This window comes from Aureococcus anophagefferens (assembly GCF_000186865.1).
Source record: "Aureococcus anophagefferens unplaced genomic scaffold AURANscaffold_18, whole genome shotgun sequence".
Lineage (NCBI taxonomy): Eukaryota > Pelagophyceae > Pelagomonadales > Pelagomonadaceae > Aureococcus > Aureococcus anophagefferens.
The window spans coordinates 691,386-705,718 of NW_008705578.1; the positions used below are offsets into that span (position 1 = coordinate 691,386).

At 71.1% G+C, this 14,333-nt stretch overlaps 2 protein-coding genes across 2 annotated transcripts; one reads left to right on the forward strand and one right to left on the reverse strand.

The window, feature by feature from the left end:
* Positions 1-7,919: 7,919 nt before the first annotated feature.
* AURANDRAFT_5413 (hypothetical protein) lies at positions 7,920-8,333 on the forward strand (the record flags this gene model as incomplete). Its single annotated transcript, XM_009040972.1, has 1 exon — positions 7,920-8,333. A coding segment is annotated over one exon (414 nt), but the record flags the coding sequence as incomplete, so codon positions are not given.
* Positions 8,334-11,883: 3,550 nt separating this feature from the next.
* On the reverse strand, positions 11,884-13,419 carry AURANDRAFT_30024 (hypothetical protein; the record flags this gene model as incomplete). The annotated part of the gene is made up of 1 exon (XM_009041038.1): positions 11,884-13,419. The coding sequence occupies one exon, from the start codon at positions 13,417-13,419 to the stop codon at positions 11,884-11,886; it is 1,536 nt and encodes a 511-aa protein (XP_009039286.1).
* Between the last annotated feature and the right edge of the window lie 914 nt (positions 13,420-14,333).

Genomic DNA, 14,333 nt, shown 5'->3' on the forward strand with positions numbered 1-14,333 from the left:
AGCCGCTCGAAGGTGTCGAAGAAGTCGTGGCAGACGACGAGGTTGAACGTGTTCGCCTCCGTCGCGCCCGGCGGCCGCGAGCCGTCGCTCGCCAGGCTCAGGTCGACGACGCAATACGGCAAAGCCGTGTCCGCGTCGAGCTGGAGCATGCCGCCGACGGAGCCGTCGACGGACGTGAAGGACGCGGGGAGGGCCAGCGACTTGGCGGCCATCGCGGACGAGCCCGTCGCGCCGGACGTGCCGAACGCGCCCGCCACCAACGCCTTCGCGCCCGAGCTCGCCTCCTCGCCCGTCTCGACGGCGCCGTTCGACGCCGTCATCGTCACGTCCTCGATGGCGTGGCGGCCCCAGGAGTCCTCGTCGACGAGCTGGGACCGCGCGCGGAGCGCGCGGACGAACGCGCGCGCCTGGGCAGGAAAAGAGAGATTCAACGTCGCTTCAACGTGAGTGTTCCGCGCGCGCGCGTTTCGGAAAAAGCGCCAACGCTTCGAGGCCGTTCCGAGAGATGATCGCTCGTCCAAAAATCAGCCGAAACGAGCGGAAAACCGCCGAGAAAGGAGCCTTTGAAGTTGGGAATTTCGCTCTCTTTTGCTGCCCTGGCGCGCGCGGCCGCGTCGTCCGCGAAGTCGACGACGCGCAGCTTGACGACGACGCTCCCGCCGGAGACGCCGTCGACGACGACGCGGCTCGTCGCCACGCCGAGCTGCGTCGAGATCTCCGCGCAGAAGGCGTTTAGAGTGGCCGTGTCCATGTCGTCGGGCGTCATGCCCTGGACGCGGAGCGCGAAGGACACGAAGATGCCCGGCCCGCTGCCGTCGTTGGCGCCGACGACGGACCGCGGGCCGTCGCCGTGGGGCGCCCTGCCGCCGGCCTTGCCGCCGCCGAGGCCCAGGAGCGTCCGCCCGTGGCGCGGCACGGCCGCGCGCATCGTCGAGAGCAGCGCGGCGCGGTTCAGCGGCTTGGAGATGCAGCCGTCCATGCCCGAGCCCTTGTAGGCCCGTAAGTCCTCGGGGGACGTGCGCCCGCTGAAGACGACCACGGGCAGGTGCGTGAAGGTCTGGGCCTGCATGCGCTGGTCCTGCGTCCGCGAGCCGCCGGGCCGCATCGCCGCGGCCTTGGTCTGCTCCGCGAGGCGCTTCGACTCGCGGAGCCTTTGGGCCTTTTCCAGCGTGCGCACCTCCTTGACGACGTCGAAGGCGTCGCCCATGTCGAGCACGTCGCTCACGAGGACCGCGTCGTACTGCCAGCCGGGCGCGCCCGCCGTGTCGACGTGCGACGCCACCAGCACCTCGCGCGCCTGGCGCACGTCGAGCTCGACGTCGACTAAAAAGCCCGCGTCCTCGAGGGCGCTCACGGCCGCCTCGAGGTCCACGGAGTCGCGCTCCTCGACGATGAGGATCCGCCCGAAGTAGAGGCTCGCGGGGTCCTCGCCGTCGGCCTCCGCGATCTTGGCCTGGGCCGCGCGGCTCCGCGCCGTCGCCGCGGCCTTGGCCTCGGCCTTGCGCGCCGCGGCGTCGGACGTGCCGCGGAGGTACTCGTCGAGCGCCTCGAACTTGGCCGACGCGTTCTTCTGCATGGCCGTCGCGGGCACCTCCTCGCCGTAGAGCTCGCTCTCCGGCAACCGCCCCTTCCAGCTCCGCGCGGGCTGGGGCTTCGGGGGCTTGCCCCGCCGGGGCTGCTTCGCCTCGACGAGCTCGCCGCCGTCGGCCGGCGGCGCCGCGAGCGCACCGCCTTCGCCGCCGTCGAGGTCGACGCCGTTGCCGCCGCCGCGGTGGTCCCTGATGAGGCCCGACGTGTCGATGGCGCCCCCCGCGCCCGTCGCGCGCTGGCTCAGCGCCGCGCGGAAGCCGTCGCCCGCGTCGGGCCCGCGCGACGCGTCGTCGCCCGGGAGCGGCGCGGACGCGGAGAACTGGAGGAGCTTGGGCTTCTTCGCCTTGACCTCCTGCTGGAACTTCTCGGCCCGCGCGTCGCGGCCGAGCATGTCCCGCGCGCTATCCAGCAGGTTGTAGACGCCGAAGCAGTTGCGGCAGACCTTGACGCGCCGGTACATGTTCGCCGTGCCGCCGTCGAGCTCGCCGCGGAGCGCGGGCCACTCGTTGCGCGTCGTGCTGCTCGTCGTCGGTGCCATGAGCTGGGACCCGTCGCGGAGCCGCTCGTCGCGGCGCTGGCGCCGCGCGCGGATCTTCGACTCGCCGTCGGGCGCGTCGTCGCCGTCGTCCTTGGCCTCCTCGAAGCCGAGCTGGCGGTCCCGGGGCGTCGTCGGGTACTCCATCCAGCTCGGGTCGCCGCCGTTCTTCGACTCCTGGCCCGGCGCGAAGCCCCGCTTCTCCTTGGAGGCGAGGTGCACGGACCGGAAGGCGACGACGTCGTACTCGAGGCGCGCGGCGTCGCCGTGTTGGAGCGTGTTCGCGTCCCGCAGCAGCTTGCGGAGCTTCGCGAGCTCGGGCTGCGTGAGGCCCTTGAGCTCCTTCTCCGTGAAGAGCTGCTTCGGGTCGTGGACGGCGACGGAGCAGTAGTCGCCGCGGCACGCGAACTCCGTCGGGTACTGGGATTTCGTGTCCGCCGCCTTCGCGTCGTAGCGCACGGGCCAGCTCTCCTCGTTCTCGTCGTTGAATTTCGAGGGCGGGCCCGTCGTCTTGCCCGAGGCGCGGCCCTTGGACTGGTTCAGCCGGTCCCGCAATCGTTCCGTCTCCACGAGGCCCGACGCGTCCTGGACCTGGGAGGAAAAGGGTGCGAAACTCCCACTTTCGAAGCTCCTAGCTCGGTCATTTTCCACTCGTTTTGGCTATATTTTGGACGAGCGATGATCTCTCGGAGCGTTCTCGAAGCTTGGATCCTTTCTCTGGAACGATCGCACGCGGAACACTCATATTGAAGCGAGCTTGAATCAGCCTTTTCCCGCCCCGTTCTCGGACCTGGTCATGCGCGGTGCCGTCGAGGTACTGGAGCTCCTTGACCTCCGTCCGCGCGGAGTCGGCCGTGCGCGGCCGCGCGCCGTCCGTGGACGCCCCGGGCGTCTCGGCGAGGCGCGGCGGCGTGCAGCGCGCGTCGCCGAGCCAGCAGAGCCAGAGCTGGTTCTGGTCGTCGATGACGTAGTCCGCGTAGACCTGCTTGACCTTGACGCGCTGCGTGCGCTCGACGTAGCCGACGATGCTCAGGGTCGCGGCGTCGAGGGTCTCGTTGAGGCGCGTCGCCCGCGACTTGCCGTAGGCGCGCACGGGCTGGAACGGCACGACGACGGACCGCTCGCCCGGCGCGCCGGGCGCCTCGACGTACTTCGCGGACGTGCCGGAGAACGCGGAGTCGTCGGGCGTCGTGTTGATGACGACGGTGGCCGTCTTGATGCGGCCCTCGTCGCCGACGCGCTCGTAGGTGTTGCGGTAGACCGTGCCCGCGACGAAGCACTGCGCGGCCAAGATCGACGGGTCGCTCGGCGGCCAGGAGCCGATCATCTTCCCGAAGGCCTCCTGGCCCAGGAACTGGGACCGCCCGTCGTCGTAGCGCACCGTGCACACGTAGCCGTCGACGTTCCCGCTGATCGCGAGCCCGAGCCGCGTGAACCGCTCGCGGACGTTCGCGGCGACGACGGTCCGCTTGCGCTGCACCTCGCCCTTCTTCGACGTGAAGAGCCACTTGCCGTCCTCCTTGTCGTCGCGCAGCAGCGTGTCCGCGATCGTCGCCGTGCAGCGCTCCTTGAACGCCGCGTTGAACAGGGCGCCGAAGGCCCAGGGCGCCGCGGCGACGACGACCTAGCGGTGCGCGCGTCGACCCCATGTTTTCGCGCGGCGGACGGCCCGCGCGTCCCCCTCTCCCCCCGTCCCCCGCGGCGCGCGAAAGAGCGTGGGCCCCGGCGACCTACCTCGGCCATCAGCGCGCTACCGATGAAATTGGTTTGCAAGTGCACCGCGAGTGCTGCCCGCGATGCATATGGGAGCCGCTGCGAGATGATGCGCGGCTCCGTCGCGGCGCTGCTGCTGCCGGCGTGCCGCTGCGCGCTCTACGAGGCGTCGCACCTGCCGCGCCTCGACGCGGCGCTCCTCGCCTGCGAGGACCTCGACGCCCTTGGCTGCCAGGACCGCCTGCGCGACGTCGCGGCGCAGCACCCCGGCGAGGCGCTGCCGCGCTTCTACCTGGGCCTCATCGCGCAGACGGGCCTCAACGACGGCAACGAGGCGACGCTCCAGTACGAGGCGGCCTTCGCGCTCGACGACGCCCACGTCGACACGCTCTGCAACCTGGGCAAGGCCCGGAGCGACCGCGCGGCCGCGTTCCGCGGCGACGACCCCGCGGGCGCGGCCCGCGACGACGACGAGGCCATGCGGCTGTGGTTCCGGGCCCTGGAGCTCGAGCCGTCCCACCGCATGGCGCGCGTCAACGTCGCCCTCGCGTTCCACGGCGCGGGGCGCTTCGACGAGGCCGTATCGCACTGGGACGTCGTCCTCGCGAGCGACCCGACGGACGCGGAGGCGCTCTACAACGTCGCCGTGTCCCTGCAGTTCCTGGGCCACGTGCAGCAGTCCGCCGACGCCTACGCGGCGTGCCTCGCGGCCCGGCCGGGCTACGTGGAGGCGCGGATCAACCTCGCGGCGACGTACCACAAGCACGGCAGCGTCCGCGACGCCGTGTCCCACTACGAGCTCGCGCTCGAGGCGCTGGACGCGAGCGAGAAGGACGGCGAGGACGCCGCGGAGACGGCGGTCATGATCCTGAACAACCTGGGGACCGCGCGGACGCAGCTCGGCAACTTTTCCCTCGCGATCGCCGCGCACGAGCGCGCGCTCGCGCTGAGCGTCGACTGGGGCTTCGAGGACGCCCGGGAGCAGACGCTCGTGAACCTGCTCAAGGCGCGCGTGCCGGGCAACGACTGGAGCGACCGCGAGCGGCGCATCGACGAATTACTAGCCAACGACGCGCGGCGGCTCGCGCGCGGCGACGGGCCCGCGCTCCTGCCCTTCGACACGCTCCTGCTGCCCGTGGACGGCGCGCGGCGCCTCCGCCACGCCGTCGCCCAGTCAAAGTTATTGGACCACTACCGGGATCGGCTGGCGTTCCCCGCGCCCGCGGCGCCGGACGGCGCGCTCCGCGTCGGCTACCTCTGCTTCGACTTCAACGAGCACCCGACGGCCGCGATGGTCGAGGGCTTGTTCCGCTGGCACCGGCGTTTGAGAGATGCGCCGGGCCACCCGACGACGGTGACATCGGCGGCCATCAGCTACGGCAAGGACGACGGCTCCGACTTCCGGCGGCAGATCGAGTCCTTGGCGGACGCGTTCGTCCAGGTCGCGGGCGCGGCGCACGTCGACGCCGTGATGGAAGCGAGGAAATACGGCGCCCACATCGCCGTGGACCTCCAGGGCCACACGCTGGGCACGCGCATGGAGCTCTGCGCCATGCGCGTCGCGCCCGTGCAGCTCGCGTACCTCATCTTCCCCGGCACGTCCGGCGCGGACTTCCTCGACGGCGTCGTCGTGGACCGCGTCGTCGTGCCGCCGGAGAACGCGGTCAACTACCGCGAGAAGCTGGTGTATCTGCCGCGGAGCTACCAGATCAACGACTACGAGCGCCACGTCGCGCTGCCGCGGCTCCGCGCGACGGACGCGGAGCGCGCGGCGCACGGCCTGCCGCCGTACCCCGCGGTCGTCTTCTGCAACTTCAACAAGAACGACAAGAACGACCCGGCGAGCTTCGGCCTGTGGATGAACGTGCTCCGGCGGTCGCCGGGGAGCGTGCTCTGGATGCTCGCGCCGTCGTCGCGGGCGGCGTTCGCCGACAACGTGAAGAACCTCGCGCGCGAGGCGGCCGCGCGCGGCGTGCACCCGGGCCGCCTCGTCTGGGCGCCGCGCGTGCCCAAGTCGCAGCACCTCGCGCGCCACGCGTCCGCGGACCTGCTGCTCGACACGCTGGTCTACGGCGCGCACTCGACGGCGACGGACGCGCTCCGGGGAGGCCTGCCGCTGCTGACGGCGCGCGGCGCCGAGTTCCCGCAGCGCGTCGGCCTGTCGATCCAGGCCGCCGTCGGCGCGGGCCAGGAGCTGCTGCAGGTCGACGAGCTGAAGGCCTTCGAAGCGCTGGCGGTCCGGCTCACGGGCGCGCCGCGCGGCCGCGCGGCGCTCGCGGCGCTGCGGAGGCGGCTCGCCGAGGAGGGGCGCTTCTCGCCCATCTTCGACGCGCGCCAGTTCACGGCGGACATGGAGCGGGCCTACCACCTCGTCCACGACGCGTTCCTCGCGGACGGGGCGCTGCGGCGGCACGTCGTCGTGCTGGCCGAGGGCGACCTGAAGGAGGCGCCGCACCGGCCCTACCTCGCGCGGCTCCTGCCTTCGGGCCCCGACGTCGTCCTGCCCGACCCCTGGGGGGACGAGAGTTCGGTCGGGGTGAGGTAACTTACGGGCGGCGCCTCCAGGCGCGGGGGCCGCCGGCGCAGGGCGCGACCTTGTCGCGTCTCTTTTTCTTACTAGAGGATGGTACAGACGCATTCGTCGCGAACTTCCTTGCCGTGTTGAAAATGCTTGGTAACTGTGAACCAGCTCCCATCCTTCTGCTTGAACGAGACCCGGAATGCGCCGTGGCGGAAGCCATCGATGAATTCTCCCTCGTAGATTTGAATCGCGGGCGACCCGAAGACTTCCTTGACCTGGCCCGACTGTTTTCCGTTTTTCCAGATCCCCGTGCTGACTACAATCTCACCGCTTGTCGACCGCCCCGTTTCCTTTCCTCTGCCGTGCTTCTTGCCTTCGACGAAGCTTCCAACGTACACGTCGCCGTCTGATTCTTCGAGGCGGCCTTTTCCGTGGCGGAGCCCGTTCACCATCGACCCGATGTAAATTTCGTTCGTATCTGCGCCCGTGTTGTTGTTGTTCGCGTTGTACAATATTGTAGTCATACGACTATAAGCGACGGTCTCTTTACAGTTGAGTCCTTCGGCGACGCCTTGGCGCCAGTCCCCTTCAAGGACGAGGGACCCTAACCTCTCCTTGCCGCGAAAGATTCCACGACCATCGGGCAACCCAAGCTGCCACTCGCCCTCGTAGCTTTGTTTCGAGCCAATCAGCTTCCCATGGCCGTGAGGGATTGTCTCGTATCTTCGCTCGTTCTTAGTACCGGCTCCTTGCACGACGCTTTTACTCATCACCTCGCCCACGTACGTGCCGGAGAAGCCCTTCATAATATTTGTCACCATCATCACTACGTGCACCTCGCCCAATGTCACAAAATACTCATCGAGCACCCCCTTCGGCGCGCCTTTCTCTTGCGCTGCGGACGTCACGGCTTGCGCCATCGCCGCGATGCCCTGCGCCGTCGCCTGCGCCTGCGCCGCCACCGCTTGGGCGGTCGTGTTGTGCTGCGACTGCATCGCCTGGACCTGGGTCTGCGCGATGAGCGCCTGCTGGCTCAGCGCGAACTGCCGCTCCGCGGCCAGTTGACTCTCCGCCGCCGGCGCGGGCGGCGGCACGACACCCGGCGAGGCCACCCGCGGCGCTCCCTGGATCGCCGTCAGCAGCGCCTTCCGCTTCCCGAAAGGCATCGCGATCATGGAAAGATCGTCGGCGGCGAGTGTCAGGAGGACGCTCAGCGTAATCTCCTCGACGATGAGCTTGGGCAGCAAATCGGTAAGGTGGTTTTCGGCGAGGAAATTCTCGAGCGAGCGGTACTGGAGGGGCGTCTCGTACATCACCGTCGCCGTGGGCAAAATCGGTGCGGAGGGCTGCTTCATCGCCTTATCGCCTGGTCCGCGAGGCCAATGATGCTTGGGAAGCCCAAACATGAGCTCTCGCCGCGTGTCCACATTTTGTGAGAGCGCCTGTGTGCCTCAGCCGACGACCCGGAAGAAACGCGTCGTCCGTGGCCCCAGGGTCTTCGCGCGCACGCGTATAGATCACAGCGTCGCACGCGCCTCACGCGACTCTCTCAGAATGTCCAATCCCGCGGTGCGGCGCATCAAGGGCGACATCCGGGAGCTGGCCCAGAACCCGACGCGCGAGTACCACGCGGCCCCGCTGGAGGACAACCTCTTCGAGTGGCACTTCACGGTGCGCGGGCCGCGGGGCTCGGACTTCCAGGGCGGCCTCTACCACGGCCGCATCTCGCTGCCGCACGACTACCCGTTCAAGCCGCCGTCGATCATGCTCCTCAACGCTTCCGGCCGCTTCGAGGTCGGGAAGAAGATCTGCCTGAGCGCGACGTCCTTCCACCCGGAGCACTGGCAGCCGGCCTGGGGCATCCGGACCATCGTCGAGGCGCTCATCGCCTTCTTCCCGACGCCGACGGAGAGCGCCATCGGCGCGCTCGAGTGGCGGCCCGACGAGCGCCAGGCGCTGGCCGCCGAGTCGCGGACCTGGGCCTGCCCCCACTGCGGGCCGCTGGCGGATCTCGTCGAGGGCGGCGCGAACGACGAGCTCCTCAAGTGCGGCGAGTGCGCGCAGGCGCCCGAGCCCGTGTCCTTCCCCTGGGACAAGCCCGCCGACGACGGCGCGGCGCCGAAAGCGGCGCCGGCGGCGGAGGCGCCGGCGGCCGAGGCGCCGGCGGAGGCGCCGGCGGAGGCGCCGGCGGAAGCGCCGGCGGAGACGCCGGCGGAGGCGCCGGCGGAGACGCCGCCCCCAGAAGCGCCGCCGTCTCCCGAAGCTCCGCCGTCGCCCGAAGCCCCGCCGTCGCCCGTCGCCGCGCCGCCGCCGCCGCCGGTCGCGGCCCCGCCGTCGCCCCGCGCCGCGCCGCCAACACCGCCGCCGGCCGTCGCGACGCCCGTCGAGGACGCGCTCATCGCGGTCGTCGCGGTCGCGCTCGTCGCGGCGATCGCGCAGAAGCTGCTGCTGGCGTGAGGGAACACACAGTTTTAGTAGAGAAGAAGCGTCGCGTACAGTTTGGGGCGGGGTGTATCGTCAGGTGTTTGGGACGGCGTCGTGCTCGCCGTTCGTGCCGCAGAAGAACTCCTGGAGCCGGTCCTTCTTCGACGCGGACGGGTTGTGGCCGTTGGGCGACACGATGGGCTCGAGGAAGTCGTCGAGGGTGAACGTGGACATGACGGGCGCGTCCGACGACGACCGGCGCGACGGCGGCGACCGGTCGGAGACGCGGATGCCCTCGAGCGCGCCGTTCGCGGCCTCCGTCGCGGCCGCCGTCGCCTGGTGCACGGTCAGCCCGCCGTCCTCGTTGGCGCCGACGGCGTTGAGCAGCTGCGAGAGCTTGTCCGCGCCGGCCCGGGCGCCGCCGCCGACGCCGAGCGCGCCGAGCACGAGCGTCAGCTTGTCGATCGCGACCTGCTGCTTCCAGAGCATCTTCTCGCAGCTCGCCTTTATATATATGGACGTCTTTCGTCGCGGCAACCTCGTTGAGAATGCAGCTGAAGAGATGCTGAAGGGCGAGATCGACCTCGAAGATGCGCAATGGAGCAATAGCTCGCCTCCAGCGCGGCTAAACCACCCCATGTCCTCGTACGAGGAGAACCTCGCGATGCACCGCGTCATGCGGCGCGGCGCGCTCGTCGCCGACTGCGTCGTGCTCTGGCTGCGCTTCGCCGAGGCCGCGGACCTCGACCGCTACTGCGCCTGCTGCCGCGCCAACGCCGCGAGCTTCCGGGACCTGCGGCTCGCCATCGCCGGCGTCGGCCCCGCGCCGCCGCGCGACGCGGAGCTGCGCGTCGTCTGCGACGCGCCGCGCGTCGGCGTGCTCGCGCAGTTCCTATCGCCGCTCGAGCGCCGGTGGCTCGTCGCGCTCGGCCGCGCCGCCGCCACGTCGCCCGTGCGCGCGCGGCTCCGCGCGCGGAAGCTCCGCGCGAAGCACTACGTGAACCTCGACGAGCGCGCGTTCTGGCTGCCCGACGCGTCCCGGGCGCTCCTGCGGCGCGTCGGGCACCGCGTCGAGGCGCTCACGCGGTGCCCGCGGACCGCCGACGACGGCTTCGAGCTCCACTACACGCCCGCGGGCCACGACGCGTCCGACGCGCCGGCGTCGCCCGCGGCCGCGGGCTCGACGCTCGACGCCGCCGTCTGGCACTGCGCGGAGGCGGGCCTCCACGTCGACAACAACAACGGCTTCCCGCACCGCTACTGCACGGCCCTCGCCTACGTCAACGACGTCGAGCCCGAGCGCGGCGGCGCGACGGTCTTCCCCTGCGCGCGGCGCGACGCGGGCGCCGCGGCGCCCGGCGCCGCCGCGCGGCTGCTGGGCCGGAGCGTCTTCCACACCGACACGGCCGTCAACCAGGACGCCGACGAGGCCCTCTTCGACGACGCGACGGATCTGCTCGCGCGCGGCTCGCGGCTCTGCCTCGGGGACGTGGCCGCGGAGCTCGCGGGGTCGACGGTCGCGGAGCGCGACGGTCCGAAGATCGCGGCCTTCGGGCCCCGGGGCGCGGGGCTCCGGGTCCAGCCCCGCGCGGGCGCGCTCTGCGTCTTCTGGAGCCTCGACGGCGCGCGCGGCGACGTCGACGCCGCCTCCTGGCACGGCGGCGCCAAGGTGCTGCGCCGCGCGGCGCCGCGCGGCTTCTGGGACGACGGCAAGTGGACGCTCCAGGCCTTCAAGCAGGTGCCCGCGGACGCGCGGCGGCCGGGCATGGAGGAGGCGCGGCGGCGCTTCATCCGCGAGAGCCGCACCACGGAGTCCGGCATGGGCGGGGGGCTCCGCTTCGACGTCGTCGAGCGGCGGCCGCCGCCGCCGCGCCGAAAGGAGCGGACGAGGGAGCGCAGACGGCTGTCGTCGTAACCTGGTGTTGTTTTTCCTCTTTGTGTATCATTGCGCCGGCGCGCGTCGGCCGAAGTGGCGAGGCGTGCGACGCGCTGCGGTGTGCGACGCCCGCGGCAACACGGCGGAAATGTTTGTGGCGAGGCCGAGTTGGCTCCAGCTCGAGCCGCCGATCGCGTCGACGCTGTCATCAAAAACGTCGCGAGCTCGTCAGCGCCGCGCCGCTGCGAGTGCGCGACGAGCGCCCGCGCCCAACAATGAACAAAGCGCTACAACACACGAAGTCGACCCTCAAAGAGTGGCGCGAGAAGCTGCGCGGGACGCCGCGCAAGTCGGAGCAGGACCTGCTGACCCCCGGCGACCCCCCGCGCAAGCCCGGCGCGCAGGCCGACGCCGACGACGAGGACTTTAGCTTCTGCGCGCGCCACTTTGGCACGGACGCGCTGCTGGGGTCGTGGTGCCTCCTGGTCGCGTCGGCGCTCTACGCGCTCTACGCGGCGGACCTCGTCGTCGAGGCCTGGGACAGCGAGGACGTGCCGAAGCTGACGTTCGCCTGGGGCAACGCCGTGAGCGGCCTCATGTTCACCGTCGGCGCCGCGTACTTCGTGAACCTGTCGTACCCCGAGGAGATGGAGCGGTGCGCGCAGGAGGCGCTCACCGTCGATCTCGACAGCCTGACGTTCGTCGAGCGGACCTTCACCTTCAACGACATGCTCCTGGCGACCTGGTCCTTCGAGCTCGCGTGCGTGCCCTACGTCGTCATCAGCTTCACGTACCTCTTCGACGGCCACGACTACGCGCTGGGCGCGCTGTGCCTCGTCGGGTCCGTCGTCTGCATGGCGTGCCTCTACGTCTGGGTGCTGTCGGCCATGCCGAGCCATATGCAGCAGAACGGCGGCAACGGCTCGAGCCGCTTCTACGACGCGCTCGTCGTCCCCTGCTTCGGCGGCTGCTGCGACAGAGAACTCAAGAAGCACCTCGGCACGGACCTCCAGGCCGGCGGCTGGCTCTTCTTCGGGCCCACGGCCGTCGCGACCGTGGGCTCCGCCGTCCTCGTGCTCGTCGCGCCGAAGTCCTTCGACGCGTGGTCCTTCTTCGTCCAGCTCGCGCTCCTCTCCGTCGGCGCGGGCCTGCTGCTGCGGTCCATGTACCCGCCGGAGAAGGAGGAGGCGCCGCTCCTCGGCTAACATAGACATCGCCCCCGCGTTACTTGATCCGGCCGATGTCGTCCTCCCAGCCGGGCTGGGGGTTGAAGACCATGCGGTCGACCTCGAGCGCCGTGAGCCGCTTGCGGCCCCGGGACTTGACGGGGAGCGGCTCTTCGTCGTCGTCGTCGTCGTCGTCGAGGGCCGGCGTCTCCGGCGGCGGCGCCACGCGCAGCACGTCGCCGATGTCCGCGACGTCCGCGAGCGCCGCCGCGCGGTCGAACTTTCGCGTGAGGAGGAAGCCCTGGAGCTCGGCCATGGACGGCGGCCGCCCCGCGGCCGCGCGCGACGCGGCGACGACGGCGGCGCCGAAGGCGTCGGCGTCGGGGCCCCGCGCCTCGTCGTAGAACGACGCGAAGAGCCGCGCCGCCTGGTCCGCGTCCGCGCGCCCGAGGCGGCTCACGACGTCGACGCGGCCCGGGCGCAGGAGCGCCGGGTCCAGGCGGTCCACGTAGTTCGTCGTCATGAAGACGACGCGGCCCTCGCTCGCCGCCGCGCCGTCGAGGGCGTTGAGCAGGCCGCTGAGCGTCAGCGACGGGCCCGCGGCGCCCGGCCGCCGCGTCGCGTCGTCGCGGCTCACGAACGCGGCGTCGACGTCCTCGAGCAGCACGACGCAGCGCGGCGGCACGGCGCTCAGCGCGAGGGCGAGGCGGTCGTCGCTCAGGCCCTCGTCGCTCAGCGCTAGCAGGCAGACGTCGAGGCCGAGGCGGCCCGCGAGCGACAGGATGAACGACGTCTTGCCTCCGCCCGGCGGCCCGTGGAGCAGGTAGCCCCGCCGGTAGGGCACGCCGCGGCTCCGGTACCACTCCGCGTTCGTCCCCCAGTCCTCGACGTCGCCGACGATGCTCTCGGCGACGCCGGCCTTGAGCACGACGGACTCGAGGCGCCGCTTCGCGCGCGGCCGCCCGAACGGCCGCCACTCCGTGCCCCAGCACGTGTAGAGGATCGTCGCGTCCTCGTCCTTGGCCGCGAGGGCGCCGTCGCGCGCGTCGCCCAGCAACTCGCGGAAGAGACCGCCCGCCGCCGTCGCCGGCGACGCGAACGCCGTGAGCGTGAGCTTCTCCCACGGCGTGCCCGAGCTCGTGTTCACCGTGCCGTACTCGCGCGCGCGCTCCACGAGCAGCCAGGACCCGCCGTAGCGCACGACGTGCTTGCCCGGCGACGGCACGAGGTCGAAGGACGCGCCGCCGGCCTCGTCGCCGACGATCGTCGCCGCCGACACGTGCTTGAACGACGCGTTGCTCCGGCCCTTGGCCTCCTTGAGCCAGTGCAGCACCCAGGGGTAGGCCGGGTCCTTGGACGTGACCTCGAGCGTCGTCGTCAGGTGCCGCCGCAGGCCCGACACGGCGAGGCGCGAGCCGCTCCGGAAGAGGCCCAGGCCCAGGCTCAGCGCCGCGAGGCCCGCGCCGCCGGCGACGACGGCGCCCACGGGGCCGTCCTGCAGCGCCTGCGGGAGCACGCCGTCGAGGAACGACTTTTGCGGCGCCGGCGCGGCCGCGGAAACCGCGGAAGCATCATCGCCGCGGAGAGGATCCATGTCTCGTGCCGATGCGCTGGACGTTGTTGCATGCGACATTGACGCGATGTTGTCGTGCTAAATGGGGCTGCCCATTTGAGTAATGGCGGCCCACAGCCTCGCATCCGCCTTCGCCTCGACGAAGAAGACGAGCGAGGAGCTCGTTTGGGACGGCGACGACGACGAGAGCGGCGACGACGAGGATGGCGTGCGAGAGACCCTCGTGCGCATGTCCCTCGCGGCCCAACAGGAGACCCAGGCGTCGCACGTCGCCTTTGCCGCCGAGGCCACGGGCTTGACGCCTCGGAGCGGCAGCAGCAGCGGCACCTCCTTCTTCGCCGAGCCCGTGCCGGCGGCGCCGTCGCCGGACGGCCACCTCTCGCTCGTGCTCGCCGAGCTGCTCGAGACCGAGCGCCGCTTCAAAAGCCGCTGCGAGATCTTGGTCGAGTATTTCCAACGACCCTTCGAGCGCTGGGTCCTCGAGTGCGCCGACGCGTCGCCGACGCGCCAGAGGCGGCGGTCGAGCGGCGTCGACGACGCGGAAGGCTCCCCGACGCTCGACGACGCGAGAACGCTCTTCGGCAACGCGGCCGAGGTGCTCGCGTGGTCGAAAGCCTTCGTCGGCGAACTCGAATCGTGCTTCGCCGACGCCGTCGAACAGCGCGCCGACGTCTGGAGCACGGCCGCGCGCGTCGGCGCCGTCCGGCGTCCGACGACCGCGGCGCGCTTTTTCGAAAACGAAAGCTTCGTAGGCGCGGTCGTCTTCGCCGCGGCGGATCGCGACATGAAGGCCGTGTTCGCCGCGTATTCGCGGAATCGGGACGACAGCCGGAAGAAGCACGCGGCGCTTCCCGCCGCCGCGCGGACGTTCCTCCGCGCGCTCGAGCTCCACCCGCTCGCGCGGAATCTGCCGCTCGAGTCGTACCTCATGGAGC